Source organism: Pseudorca crassidens, chromosome 15 (assembly GCF_039906515.1).
Source record: "Pseudorca crassidens isolate mPseCra1 chromosome 15, mPseCra1.hap1, whole genome shotgun sequence".
NCBI classification, from domain to species: Eukaryota; Metazoa; Chordata; class Mammalia; order Artiodactyla; family Delphinidae; genus Pseudorca; species Pseudorca crassidens.
In genome coordinates this window covers 67,686,002-67,701,987 of record NC_090310.1, presented here as the reverse complement: position 1 = coordinate 67,701,987, position 15,986 = coordinate 67,686,002, and the positions used below count along the sequence as shown (strand labels likewise).

Here is a 15,986-nt window from a genome sequence, read left to right as displayed (position 1 = left end):
AACAATTGTAAGGAATGTAGAAGAGACAAGGGAAAAACACTAAATGTAATACACACCACAACCATATTGTACGTGTGCATAATCTTATAGTATATAAAAACACTTCCCCATACACCATCTTATCCAATTCTCACACACTGTGAAATATTATTATCTCCCTCTTTAAGGGTGGGGAAACTGAGGTTCGGAGAGTAAATGACTTACCGAAGTCACAGAGCCTATGGTAGAAACACAAATCCAAACCTTCTGAACCCAGCCCAGGGCTCCTTTCTAATAGGCTACTTAAGGGATTTAAAGCTACTACTGGCAAACAGAGGTGCTCAGCTGCAGAAAATCACCCCATGATGGTTACAGCAAGGTTCTCCAACTGCATCCCCAGGGTGACCTCCCCAGCTCAACACATAGATCCTTTAATAAACCTGAATCTTAAAGAGAAAAGAGATGCTTCACTTTAACCTGATACCTGAGAATAATTTGTTTGGGGATCCTTTGTTTGGCTACCAGAAAAGAGTAGTCAACATCTTTTCAACCTCCTTCTTATGCTAATTATATTTCATCAGCATCTGGACACCCATAAGCAAAATCAATCTGACTATAAAAGCAAGCCAAAGACATTTTCTTACCATAAGAGAAACAAACAAGTAAGATTGCAACATGATTAAATACACAGAGCGCTTCCCCAGCAACCTGCAAGCTGCTGTGTATAAAAATCACATCCAATATCACAAAAGTCCAGGAAGGTGGACACTAACAAATATCTCACACATGTAACTGTATTCTTTATGAGCAGTGAAATGTATACAGGTTTATTTTCAGTTTATCTCCTTCTACCTTATATCTACTGTTAGATGCCAACATGTCTAACACATTAAAATATTCACACATTAAAAAAAAAATTTGAAAGGCATCTTCACTTCCCTTATACTATAACCAAGTGAACTCAGACATATTAGCCTTCAGTCCACACCTCCTTTCCTTACCATCCTGAAGTCCCAGCACATTAACAATACTTGGAAGAGGCAACATCACCATCCAAGTGCAGCTTACCTTTCCAAACTGCTATCACCTCTACAACCTAATCATTTAACCTGAAATCTATCCTGCCTTCTAAAAATATACAGTCCAGTTTCCTAATTGTATTGAAAGACTCATCCCTGTCAAATATGCCCAAGACACACTGAGTAAAAACAGCAGGTTACAAAACAGCATATACACCATGGATCCACTTATACAAAATTATATGCACATATATCCAACCCCCACCCATAACACAGATGTTTGAATGGGTAGTGTCCACGATGTTTCTAGCCATTAACTCTGGGTGGTGAGATTGGGGGTGATTTTAACCTTCCCACCCTTCTTTTCCACAATGCTTGACTTTTCTACATTAGGTTAATTATTCACACTCAGAAAAAGCAATAAAGCTATTTTTAACAAGGCTTCCCCTAAGACCCGCCATGTCAACAATCTTCTCTTGGCCCAGAGAGAAAGTAAAAAGTATGCTTGCCAAGGCTTATGCTCTGAGCATTCTGGCTAGTGGGTCTCAGCACTAGCTGAGCAACAGGCTCTGGAGCTTTTAAAAAATACAGATGTTTGGCGTTCCGATGCTCAGAATTCCTGGAGGTGGGGCCCAGGCATGGGTATTCTGTCAAAGCTCTTCAACTGATAATCATCAGTGAGGGTTGAAAACTATGGATTCATGTCTCATTCTCAAGGGGGCCAACAGAGGGAGAAAATAGGCCAGAGTGCTGAGTAAAGTGTTTAAAGGCAGGCAACTGCAAAGTAAGCAGATGGGAATGTTTAGGAACAGAAATTGAAGCCTGAAGCAGTGCTGAGCTTCAGGCCTGAGAGGCCACTGAGAAGAGAGTAGACTATCAGTGGACAGATACACCCTAAAGTCGGAAGCCAAGAAGAGGTGAACAAAGTGTGGCAGGGCAAAATGTTTGGAATTGAGAGAGTTTATGCAGTACTGGGTGCAGGACTACTGATGACTTAAAAGAAATCAAATACGAAAAGACACCAAGCAGTTTAAATTAGGCCCACTACTACTAAGCAACACTGATTTATGATTAAAAGAAGAATTAGACGAGTGCTGCATATGATTTAATTTTCAGAAACCTTGGAAAAATCTTAGCTTAAAATCCTAGTAAGGCCATGCACTAGCTGTGTCTTCAGAAAATGACAACTTCTTTATACCTCAGTGTTCTCACCTGTAAAATGTAGGTAATAATCCATGGCTCACAGGGTTCTTGTGAGGATTAGGTGAAATGATATAGTGAATGCTTTCACCTGATAGGTTTTTGCTTATCAGAGTACTCAACAAAAAGGCCCCCAGTGGTAACATTAGGAAGCATATCATAGTAAAGATTACGTGTTGAATTTTAATAAACCAGGTTATTATAAACCAGGTTTAATAAACCAGTTAATTACTGCCTAGCCCCTAAGTTACTTCCCCATTTTGGCACCACCTAATGCTACAGAAATAACCTAAAAAGCTTTGGCTATTTCTCAACTGCTGCTTCAACATTCCTGGTATTTGTTTTACTTTTGTAAAGGAGATACACTGCACACTAAACTATTTCTATAAAACTTAATCAAGATTATAAATGAAAACTAACAGAGTTATATTGACAAAATAATAAATGTAACAGTGGAAAACTCTATATCCAAAACAAGAATTCAGCTAATGCTACCACTAAAGAACTAAGTTTCTACCTGGAAAAATGAAAAACGCAAAAGAAAAACCGTGATAGATGTTTCTCCTTCATCCTTTCCACCCAGGCCTTCAATATCAAAATTGAGTTTGTGCTAAATTAGCTGAAATAGTCAAAATAATTAAAATTATTACTCTACCTATGATCTATAAAAATTTGGGGGAGTCCTTTTTTTACTATAACACAATAAAATAACTGTAAGAACAGCAATAACTATTAACATTAATGAATGCTTACCATGTGCCAGGTACTGCCCTAAGCACTGTACATATATTAACTCAGTCAATCCTCACAACAGCTCCTCAGGGTCCTTCAAGGTCTGGCTCCTGCTTAACTAATCTAATCTTCTGGCTCCATGCTCTTTTTACCAAGGGCCGGTGCCAGACTGGTCTCAGAGGGTACTCACGGCAAGCTTAATAAAACTACATATCCACCAGCATTATGCAGACTGGTGGAACCAGAAACTCTGAGAACATGTCCCAGAAGGCTACATTTTAAACGAATTTCCAGATGGTTCTGAGGGGCAGCTAGTCTGAGGCTCACTGTGGTCTGTGCCTCCCACCTTTTATTTTATACACGCTGCTTTTTTCACTTGATATTCCTTCACGTGGCTAACTCACACTTAAGGTGTGGCTCAAGAGCCACATTTCTAAGGTGGAGTTGTTTCTAACCTCCACCTGTTCTCTCACCACCTAGGTTAGATTAGGAGCCCCTGCTCCGTGCTCTCTTCTACCACTTTACCTTGTAATATAAATACAGGTTTCCATGTCTCCCTAGCTGCACTGTGAGCTTGTTCACCTTCCATCTACAACACCAAGCCTGGCACAAAGAAGGGGCTAGTGGTCTGTTTAACGAAAGAATGAATGAAGCCTCACTGACCTACCTTTAGGGCTCTTATCCATAGGAACAGACCCTCTGCAAGAGCATCAAACTGAAATAGAAGGGTATAGGACCTCACTCAAGGTGATGAATTTTGACAGGACCAGCACAATCAGGATTATAACTGAGGGTCCAGATTAGTAGGCCATCATGATAAACTGGCTGTCCCATCTCTTGGTAGCTCCTGTTATGACCCAGCCTCTCCACATATGCAGTCCTGGTGCACAACTGGGCTTCACACCCATGAAAGCCAAGGAGTTTTGCTCCCTACACATAAACATGAAAACTGAGAGAGGTAAGGATGACTATTTTTGAAAGGAGGCTGACATGCAGCAACTATTTTACCATTTATTAAATGTCCACTTGCTAGAGACTATGTAGGATGCTCATGATCATTATTCTTCACACAACAATTTGAGAAAGGCTTTACCTGCCTTGTTGATTGAAGAGGAATTCAAAGTCCAGAAAGAATAACTTGTCTAAGGCCACCAGCTATTTTGGGGGTAGAGCTGGGATTGAAGCCAGGTTTGTCTCCTACAAAGACAATCCTCCTCCCCCTACACTGTGCTGCCTCTGGATACCAACCAGAAGACCACTGGAGCCACCTTGGTGTTAGAAGAAGCTTTAGAAGCAAACCTAGGCTCAAATTCTGCTTTTGTCACTCACTTGCTAGAAGGTATTTGGTAATTAACAAACTCTTTGAGACTCATCTATAAAAAAATGATAGAAATGCCTAATTCATAAAGTATATACACCTGTAAAGCCCTCAGTATACTCGTAGATGCTCAATAAAATGTGAGTTGGCCACTAACCTCCTCCCACAAAAGAGAAGAGCAGTTTTCCAGGATGGTAAATACATCCTTTGTTTCACCATCTTCCTCAGTGGCAAACAACTATGCTGTGCTCTACTTGGGAAAGGCCCATGGGTTAATCCTTATATGACTGGAACCAGTTAGCAAACCAGATGTGTAACACTCAAAATCATCCCCTCAAGCCTGATGAGAGGAACCCTAAGTCCAAACACATTGCTTATTTCAGCATCCTTATATTTTGTCATCTGAGGTCAGGAATGAGACAAGCAGCTGGAGGGAGAAAAAAGAAATTGATCCAGGAACTATTCAGTTATAAGGTTTTCAGATAGCGACAAAAAACAACAGCCAGACATTTCCATCCTTGTTTAACATAAAGTCCCTGGTAGCAGATGGCTTAATGCTACTCTTAAAATTAAATACCATTTACTCTTCACTTGTTCATTATTCTGAGCACTACAGCCAACTCTTTGGGATTTTTAAGATTGGGGAATACAAAAGGAGGGAGCGAAATCTTTGAATTCTCTGTTTACATGATGTAGAGAAGTGGGGACCTGGGGATCCCTAGTACATCCTCTATGGGAGAGGTTTTTGTCTTACATTCCACATAATACTGGCATGTTTACGGTCTACCCCTATGAATGGCAGATCCAGGGAGAAAAAGGATTTTTTTCTGTGGGTACTTCGAAAATTACCAATAAAGTAGAAGGAAGAGGAACACAAAAGGGAAATCTATCCTCAACCCAGCCACTAATATTAATGAAGCAGGCACTATGCTAATCATTTGATCTGCTTTATTTCATTTAATCCTCGCATAGCAGCCTTATGAAATAGATTCCAATATTATCCCAAATTTACAATTGAGGAAATACAGGCGCAGGAAGGTTAAGCTACTTTTCCAAAGTCATAGAGCTAGTAAATGGCAGAACCAAGACACCAACCCAAGTCTTGTCCTGTGCATGTGGGGAATATTAGAGTTAAGCATGGTGTGTTGATTTCTGCTTTGGGTGCCATTTACCAGGACAGGAAAAGCAGAAGAGACTTGGGTGATGAAGGAATGAGTAAAGTTTTGAATGAGCTGAATTTGAGTATCCGGTGCAGTTGTCTTCTGGTTAATTAGTTGTGCTGATTAGAGCTTGTACGAGAGACAAGGCTGAAGAGTTGGGAATCAGTGGCAAAGAGATAGAGGTTAAAGCTACAGGTAGTAGATGAGATCAAGGAGAGTATGGGGAGTAAAAAAAAGAACTGGGGGAAGACACCGCCAATCCAGACAGACAAAGATGAATGCTTGAGGGACAGGCTGAGGCAAAGGATCTGGAGATTCGGAACACTGGGAAAGAGCAGCTCCCCCCAGGACAGGCATTCAGTTTTATTCCTGTCACGTGTTAGGTCTGTTAAATTTTGAACATAGTAGGAGCCCCAGTAAAAGTTGGCCCCAAACGATGCCATGTCATTACCACAGCCCACCATGGACACATTAAAAATATTTCTTTTTTGCTTATGTTGGCTAAACTCCCTTCTTTTCTGACTGCAGGAAAGGTTTTGCTATTTCCCTCTCCTAAGCCTGGTAGGTGGTGGGAGCTCTGGTCTGCAATTCCTCAGTTAGGAGTCCAAGAAGCACCAGGCAACTGTATACCTCCTGACTTGAGGAGTCCACGAGAATCACCTACAATTGTCTGCAGATGACAGAAAAGTATTCTTTAAAGCAGTGACCTGTTATCAACTGCTGTCACTGTTGATGAGGTTAAATGTGTGCATATGCCTAGCATGCACACACACACCTACACACTGCTTGCTAGCTCACCCCCTTAAAGCTCATAATAGCCTCTAGGGGAACCATGCTGAAACAGTGCAATTAACTAGAACTGCTATAAACTCAGTAACTCACCTACCTAATGAAGCAATACAAGGAAAATTGGACCTATTTTAATAAGAATTTTTAAAAGAGACAAGAAGTAAAGGTCAAATGCCATTTCTGGATCCCAGCTCTTTTCTTCCTCCCTCATATTCTGAAGCAGTTAATTCCAAGGAGACAATATATACTGTGCTATTCTTTATAAAACCAAGGAGGCAGCCAATCATGCTATTGCACCCAAGGGCAAATTTTTTCCTTCTAACCCATCCCCCAAGCTAAGTGCCTCCCCTGATCTATTTCAGAAGGTTTTATTATGCAAAACTGAATGGATTTCAATTTTAATTCTTTTCCTTCTCCACCCCAACTCACAAAAGAAGAACTACATTACCCACAATTCTAGGTTATAAGGGTGGTTTCTGCTTCTTCCCTCCTCTCTAGAGTCAGCTTAATCTAGAGACTGTCCTCTCTCAAAGCTCTTTTCTTGGCTTTAGGAACACGTTGTTTTTATGCCGCTCCACTATTTAGCATATCATGACTCCTGACATTCCCGTCAAGAATGAGTTTGCCCATTCTCATGCAGCAATCAAACAGCGATTAGATCGATTAGACTGCAGGCCAATAAAACCCACACTCTCCCAATCCTCCCATAGCCAAGGTGTAGGCAGTCTCTTTGCCTGGCTTCCCAGTGACGTCTTAGAAGAACGGGTATGTGTGACTAAGGTCAGGGTGGGCAGAACTGGAGACAGATTTAGTAGAGGAGAGAACTTACACTTCTTGAAGTGCCTACTCTATTCTAGAGTCTGTGCTAAGTTAATATCTGTCACCTCACCTGACCCTCACAACCATCCTATGTGGTAGATCTAGCATTTTACCTAAGGCTCAAGTAAGGCTCGGAGAGCTTAAGAATTAACCCAAGATCACGTGGTTGACAAGCAGTGGATCATTCTGTACCACACCAGGCTATACTGCTACCATCGGAGTTTGGGGAAGATTCTAAGAGATGACAGGGGCTGAGACTGGACCAGGATGAACTTAACCCTGATATGTGACAAGCCCCTGAATCTGACAAGAAAGGGAAGCTTACAGGGCAGCTCTCCAGAGGTTCTGGATGGGCAAGCTGATTCCCAGCCCATAGTCCTTTATTAGGAGTTGCTGGATTACCAAAAGAAGCTTGTCATAGGGTGGCCTCACCTATAAGGAAGTTCCATCCATAACATGTCTCTTAAAGGCACAGCTCTAAAGGAGGGGGGAGGAGTTCTGCCATAATTTCTAAGCCCATGAGACAAGGAAAAACTTAAGGCTAGGAACCCACTTGTTTTGCTTCCAGACAAGCTGGTCACCCCAGGTGTACGACCAACAACTGTCAACTGTATTGACTCAACCTTGCAAGGTTCTGGGGAGAGCCCCAAATCCATGTCTGTCTTTAATGAGCAGTCTTTTAGGGAAGCAGTTATCCATTCATGCAGTCAGTAAATATACACTGTGTATCCACCACATGCCAAGCACGGGACTAGGCCCTGGGACGCAGAGGTGACAAGACTATTGATTCTATAATCTTAAGGGCTATGAAGTCAAAGTCCTGGGTCCAAGAGTCCACTTAATAGGAGGTTCTATTCAAGCCTAGGAGCTCATGTTATGTTTCCCTGAGAAAGTGACATCAAAACTAAGGACTAGGGCTTCCCTGGTGGTGCAGTGGTTGAGAGTCCGCCTACCGATGCAGGGGACACGGGTTCGTGCCCCAGTCCGGGAAGATCCCACATGCCGCGGAGCGGCTGGGCCCGTGAGCCATGGCCGCTGGGCCTGTGTGTCCGGAGCCTGTGCTCCGCAATGGGAGAGGCCACAACAGTGAGAGGCCTGCGTACTGCAAAAAAAAAACAAACACTAAGGACTTGAAGGATGACTATAAGGCAGGCGAGCAGACAGGTCAGAGAAAATTGTTACAGATGGAGGCAAGAGCATGGTAGAAACCTGGGGCTGGGCATGTTTGCAAATACTTCTGATGGTCTGAGCTACCGTGCTCTAGCTTACCACACAAACCTGGTCTACTTCCTTCAGAAAGGTCAGCACATGGAGAGCAACCCAGAAGACAGGACAAAGAAACCTTGCACAAGGTGCCCCTGCTTTGCCCTGCCTCCATCCTCACCCCACCACCATGGCCAGGAGCAGGAGCTGGGGTGGGAAAAGGGCCGGGGCTGTGTTTTCTTCTTGGGGGTTACTCTTTGGGTGCCGCTGTATTCAGGATACAGAGCTCATCCTCACCAGCCATTACAGTCCAAACGTGCCTTCCAGGAGCTGTCTTCCCAGTCCACTGCCCTCACTAATATAATGTTATCAAATTCCTAATGTGGGTACTCTAAAGCAAATGTACTGCTACCAGCATGCCACCAGGCACATTTTTCAGAAGGAAAACAGCTACTCACTGAATCTGTCATTTCTCTTCTCAGCGCCATGCACACAGAGCAAGAGCCTGCTAAGGGCTGTTTCCCTTCACTTTCTTCAAGCATGCTCAAAATGTACCATCAAGCCTCTCAATACAACCCAGCAGGTCAGCCACCCACAGTCCTCAAGGAGTTTCCTGGATTATAGGACAAAGCCTTGACAACTAGGGCCCGTGACTCAGGATCTTAAGGTACAGATATCAGAGCTTCTAATTCACTAGTCTAGTTTCCGCATCTTACAGAGCAGGAAGGAAAATGCAGTTGAGAGAAGTTAAGCAAAGGGTCTAAAGTCACACAGCTATTTAGCTGTAGAACTGCAGCTTGGTTCCTTTCTTAGCTGACTTCCTTATCTTAAAAAACAAGGATACCACCATCTACTTCATGGGTAAGGCCCAACTAAGATAGCATATAATGCAGCAGCACTAGGAATGTGGCAGGTTTTCAATGAATAGTGACTGTCTCCAAAATTTTATCTCCTCAATCTCCAATACCACCCATTCCCTCTCCCATGGCCTCATTTTGCTGAATTTCCATTGAGGAAAGAAAAAAGATCAGCAGTAGGCTTAACATGTTCAGAGCTGGTGTTTGGTCAGTATCTGGTTTGAGGTGAACTGAACTCTCTATGTGTTCTCACATCTCTAGTCCATAGTTCTTCCCCTGCCAGACTTCCTGCTGTCTCTGGAGAGCTGCTTTCATCAGAGAAGATATCACTGGAGGTGACCACTGAAGGCATCACCTTCACCTTTAGCCACTCCAAGTTGGTACAGACTAAGTCAAGTCAATTTGAGAAGTGATAGACAGGAACTCCCAGACTTTTACCTAGGAGGGTAAGGAATGAAAAAGATCCTGCAGATACCTATGCCGTTCTACTAATCATGATGAAAAAAAATCAAACCATGGGACAGATGTTAACTTCTGACAAGACAACCAAATTAGCCAGCCAATCAGCCCAGGTCCTCATCCTTCACACACACCACCTCCTCGTCCCCCTCTTAGCACCCTCCCCATACTTTAAAATAACCACCCAACCATGTAAATTCCCTGGTGCAAGTATCTGTTAACCTCCAACAGAACTGTCAGTGCTCATAAATCCAGGGCCTTCCAGATTGCACTGCTGCTATTTACTGGGGAGAGAGATGCAGCAGGCCACTAGACAACAGCAGGAAGAGAATGGCCTAGCAGTAACTACTCTGCTTACAGCACCGCAATTCATGGCATTTTGCTGGGAGTATGTACCATCAGGGAGGAGAAACGTAAAAAGGGGAACCTGGGCTGTAAATAGTTTATTTCGGCAATTCCTAATGGTGGCTGGATCACACTTTAATACAGAAATACATGAAAGCACTACTCTGGCAGTGACATGTGTTGCCACCTCATTACTCTTTTCAAAAGGGTCTTCCATCAGAGAGACTCCTCGCTACAAATTATAGTGAAGAAAACAAAACCTTCACACACAGACTTATTCACAGGCCAGAAGGGAATGGAACCACTAGGATTCAAACAAGCAGAGAACCAGTGCAACAAAGGCCATCAGTGATCAGGGGTCTCTGGGTTGCTTTTCCATGCATAGAAAATAAGCAAATAAAAAAGAAAAAGGTAGCACACTTCCGCCTAAGAGTCAACTCCTCAGCTGCATGACAGAGTTTTTCAAAGTAGCTCTCATTGCCCCCCATTTCTCCTAATGTATCTTCATTAGGCTGACTTCTCCAGTGAACCTTACCTTCATGCTCCTTCTCAGTGGTTCCCACTTTCTTGATCTTCCTGGGAGATTTCATAAAAAGGGGAAAGATGGTTCGTAAGCCAAGAATATCAACAAACTTATGGCAATTGTCTGTGCCCTCGGGTCCAATCATGGCATGGTCCAGCACTTTCAGGGCACTGCTCCGGGAGATCTTCTTTTCTCTGGGAACAAAAGAGGTTTTCATGAGTGTGTTCTAGTCTTAAAAAAAAAAAAAAAAAAAGTGTATTTACTGCAATACTCATTACAACGGAAAGAAGAAAAATAAAAACAAAACAATGTCCACCAGTAAAAAAATTATTACATTATAGTATATCTACATGGAATATTACACACTTTGTTAACAATTAGGAGAGTATGTGGTAGAATGAACAAGTTCTTACGGTCAGAATGATAAGCACAAAAGATAATATTCAAAATTCTGTATGAAGCATTATCTCAATTATGTAAAATATATGCATTAAAGGAGACTGGAAAGAAATAGATCAAGATACGAACATGTTCAAGGTGGTAGGATTATGGATCACCTATTCTTCCTTTTTCTTTCTTTTTAACAGCTTTATCAAGATATAATTCACATACCATACAACACACCCATTTAAAATGTACAATTCAATGAATTCTAGAATATTCACAGATATGTGCCACCATCACCATAGTCAACTATAGAACATTTTCATCACCCTGACAAGAGATCCTCTACCCTTAAGCTACCATCCCTCTACCTTCCCCATTCCATCCTAGCCCTAAACAATCACTGATCTACTTTCTGTCTCTATGGATTTGCCTACTCTGGACTTTTCAATTTAAATGGTATCATACAATACTTAGTCTTTTGTGACTGACTTCTTTCACCTAGTATAATGTTTTCAAGGTTCATCTATGTTGTAGCATGTATCAGTAGTTCATTCTTTTCTATGCTTGAATAATAGTCCACTGTATGGAAATGTCACCATTTATCTATCCATTCATCCATCATGGACATTTGGGGTGTTTTTACCTTTTGGCTATTATGAATAATGCTGCTATCAACATTCATGCACGTGTTTTTGTATGGATATATGTTTTCATTTCTCTTCGGTATATGTATACCTAGGAGTGAAACTGCTAGGGAATATGGTACGCTATGTTTAAACCTGTTGAGGAACCATCAGACTTTTCCAAAGTGGGGCTACATCATTTAAAATTCCCATTGGCAGCATATAAGTGTTCTGATTTCTCCACATCTTTATCAACACTTATCATCTGACTTTTTGGTTCTAGCCACCCTAGTGGGTGTGAAATGGTATCTCACTCTGGTTTTAATTTGCATTTCCCTGATAACTAATGATGTCAAGCACCTTTTCATGTACTTATTGGCCACTCGTATATCCTCTTTGAAAAAATGTCTATTCAGATACTTTGCCCATTTTTAAATTAGCTTAACTATCTTTATTATTGAGTTGTATGAGTTCTTTATTCTGGATACAAGTCCCTTAACAGGTAAATGATTTGTAAATACTTTCTTCCATTCTAGGCGATATCTTTTCACTTTCTTGACAGTGCCCTTTGAGGCACAAAACTTATTTTTTTCTTCTGCTGTTTGTGCTTTTGGTGTCATAGCTAAGAAACCATTGCCAGGCAATTCCCTGGTGGTCCAGTGGTTAGGACTTGGTGCTTTCACTGCAGTGGCCTGGGTTCAATCCCTGGTCGGGGAACTAAGATCCTGGAAGCCATGTTGTGCAGTCAGAAAAAAGGAAACCACTGCCAAACCCAGTGTCGTGACGATTTACACCTATGTTTTCTTCTAAGAGTTTACTAGTTTTAGTTCTTACATTTGGATCTTTAATTTATTTTAATTTTTGTATGCACTATTAAAGTGTTAATGATGACAAAGCATGCTATCCCGGGTCAGAATAGCCAGCCAGGATTGGGTCCCAGTGAGTGGAGGAAAGGAGAGTAGATAAAAAGCTTGCTGACAGTGCCCTTTGGTGCTAGACCATGCTGGTATACCTGAGACTGTTCCATTTTTAGCACTGAAAAGAAAGTACAACATCCTCAGTCCTGGGCAAACTGAGATAGTTGGCCATCCTACTTGGTGCCAACCTCAAAAGATCAAGGATGTATTGTGAATATTCCTACCTTTATTCCCCTTGCTATGGGGAATAAACAAATCAATCAAAACAATCCAAGATACTCACAAATGACATTCAACCCAACTACTGAGTTTAACAGAAAAAAAAAAAAGGCTTGTACTAAGCACTTGCCTCCATACAGCAGGCACTACACTAGCTGCTAGGAATTATAAGCTCCCTGTCTTCAGCCGATTTAAGAACAGGTAAATAAAAATAATTTCAAGAGCCCAAAGCTGGGACTTCCCTGGTGGCGCAGTGGTTGAGAGTCCGCCTGCCGATGCAGGGGACACGGGTTCGTGCCCCGGTCTGGGAAGATCCCACGTGCCGTGGAGCGACTGGGCCCGTGAGCCATGGCCGCTGAGCCTGCGCGTCCAGAGCCTGTGCTCTGCAACGGGAGATGCCACAACAGTGAGAAGCCCGCGTACCGCAAAAAAAAAAAAAAAAAAAAAGCCCAAAGCAATGGAAATTTAACTCCAAGGAGGTGAGAGGTAGAGATAATTAACTTTATCAAAGAGAAATCTGTGAAGGTGTCAAATGAAAGGTGACATCTGAACTGAGTCTGAAATATGAGTGTTTGTCAGGCAGAGAAGGGAGAGCCATGACATTGGTGGCAGTCGTGGGTAAGCGACCCGGGCAAAGGTATAGGAGGCCTGTAAGAACATGCCACTTGGGGGAACTGGAAGTAGCTCTCAATGACCAGGGGTTGGGCTTCCCTGGTGGCGCAGTGGTTGAGAGTCCGCCTGCCGATGCAGGGGACACGGGTTCGTGCCCTGGTCCGGAAGGATCCCACATGCCGTGGAGCGGCTGGGCCCGTGAGCTATGGCCTCTAAGCCTGTGCATCCGGAGTCTGTGCTCCGCAATGGAAGAGGCCACAACAGTGAGAGGCCCGCGTACCGCAAAAAAAAAAAAAAAAAAAAGACCAGGGGTTAAGAAGATGACTAAGGGGAGGTGGGCAGGAACAGGTCATGACAGGCCCTAGATGTGCTGCCAGGGAACCTGGGCTCCATGCTGTTGACATTGAGAAGCCATGAAATGTTCAAGAAAAGGAGGACTCTACACAGATAGATTTTAGAAAGCTTAACCTGGCAGTAGTGTGATGAAGGGACTGGAGTGACAGAGCTTGGGGTCAGTAAGCATATATAAGAGAATATGACAAGAGCGTAAGTGAAAACGACAGAGTTCTGATAACTGCAGTGGTGTGAGAAAGGCATATTTGTGAGACATGAAACCTTAAATATCTGGAGCAGGGTAAATAAATTTCTAAATTCAATAGGAAGGGTATTTTTTGCACCAAGATGAAATTCTAAAAGGAGAGTAGACAAATAATATATATGTTTTCACTGCAGCTGGACTTGAGCACCCTACTCTACAAACTTAAATTTACAAAGGTTATGGCTAGGGCAGATAACCATGTGAGCAGAAATTAGGAAACTGAAATACAATAACCTTACTGTTTAGTCACTCAGAAAAAGTCCTCTTGAAATGAATTACAGTCATGTAACAGGGCACCTTCCGTTACCGTGTAGCATACATTCAAACATTTCACATATAACAGAATTGTTTGAAATGCTAAAGGTAAATGATGCTGGTTTCGCCAAGTCTCTTCTTTTCCCTGCCTAAGCAAATTCAACAAACAAAAGATCTTAAAAGTAAAACCCTTCTTCAGGTAAGCAGTGTAAGACACGTTTAAAGGGGGCAGTAATTGCATATTGATCAGGCAAGCTGGATGGAGGTGAACCTTGGAATACTCACTGGGCTCAAGTTCAGGCTTTTAGCAATCAATAGCTGTTTGGCCTTTCTTGGGTTGACTTTATTTGAAATATTTATTCTACTCGAGGACAAGCAGTTTATCTTAGTCTTGGCTGGGTTCATCAGGTTGTTGATCATGCCAGGACCAATGTGAACGCTAGCCTCTATAACATGGGTGGTTGTGGGAAATGACTGAGTCACCTACTGCTCCCTCTTCTGCCCAGGTGAGCCTTCTGATGAGAAGGGAAGGTGAGGAGTGGGAAGTTTCTGTTGTTGCTTTAATTAGCTTATTCTTCTTTATTATACAGAAATATTTTTGTAATGAACATGCATTCTGAGTATAATTTTTTTGCTCTTTCATCAAATATAATATTTATGAGGCATCTAATAGGTGCCAGTTATTAAGCTGAGGATGTAGAGAGGCACAGCTCATGCTTCTGAGGAGCTCAGTTCACAGGGGAGACAGACGTGCAGACAATGAAGAGCCAAGTACTACAATGGAGGTGTACACAAAGTAGAACATGAATGCAGGAAGGAGAGCTGACTATGAGTCAGGGAGGCTTCACAAAGCAGATGATGCCTGAACCAAGCTTCACTGGATGTCTTTCCCAGACAGGCAAAAAAGATAAGGGTATTTCAAGCAGAAGGAAACAGCAGCACATGCAAAGGCATGAGTAAGCATGGAACATTCAGGGAAGTGGTGCATGGTACTGCTAGAATATAAAGAGCACGAGGGGCAGCAGCAAAAAATGAAGCCTGCTGGGCTTCCATGGTGGCGCAGTGGTTGAGAGTCCATCTGCCGATGCAGGGGACGCGGGTTCGTGCCCTGGTCCGGGAAGATCCCACATGCCGTGGAGTGGCTGGGCCCGTGAGCCATGGCCGCTGAGCCTGTGGGTCCGGAGCCTGTGCTCCACAATGGGAGAGGCCACAACAGTGAGAGGCCCGTGTACCGCCAAAAAAAAAAAGAATCCTGCTGATTTTGTGTATTGGAAAGATCACACTTGCCACAGTGGGTTGGACAGTATGGGGGGAGGGGGGGGGGGAAGAAGCAGAAGAAAGAGGGGAAATGCATTAGAGGTAGAGACACTGATGAGAAAGGCAAAGTAACAGACTATGAGTGAAAAGAGTTGAGTTAGATTGAACCTGAGGTGCCTGTGAGACATGGCAGTGATGTTCAGCTTAGACTTGTGGGTCTGAAGTCCAGGAATGAGATTAAAAACAGAAGGAAATATATAAGAATAATTATATCTATGGTTAGTAATTGAACCTATGATGTGAAGATTACCCTGAGAGGGGGCAGAAAATATGCAGAAAAGAGGGATTAAACCTTGGGGAAAACTTATTTGAAGGACAAGTAAAAGAGGTAAAGTCTACTCCCTCCCCGGCCAAAAGAGACTGAGGGATTAAGGAGGGAAAAAAAGTGATAGGTATTCTTTAAAAAATACTGTGAACCATAAACTTATTCTGGTAAAAAATTTGGATAATGACATATGAGATCATTTTTGTTTGCTTTACAATGTACATGATTAAGTTCTTTTTAGCTCCCAAAATATAATATCACTTTCCGGGGTCCAGGACTTCTATGAATTTGGCAGTAAGATCAATATGACTAAGTTCATAGCTGCTCTCAAACTACAGTGCCAAAGAACACTGGTGCTATGGCAGTGCTAAGAGATATTCCACCACTAAA

The 15,986-nt window shown here is 42.5% G+C and overlaps 1 protein-coding gene across 4 annotated transcripts in view; it reads right to left on the bottom strand.

Moving 5' to 3' along the window:
- CTNNBL1 (catenin beta like 1) overlaps window positions 1–15,986 on the bottom strand; it is a 173,565-nt gene that overhangs the window by 51,739 nt on the left and 105,840 nt on the right. For all 4 annotated transcript variants that reach the window (XM_067708096.1, XM_067708097.1, XM_067708099.1 and 1 more), the window contains one exon: window positions 10,416–10,597. In XM_067708096.1, coding sequence (XP_067564197.1) covers window positions 10,416–10,597 — 182 coding nt within the window. The remainder of the gene's footprint in view (window positions 1–10,415; window positions 10,598–15,986) is intronic.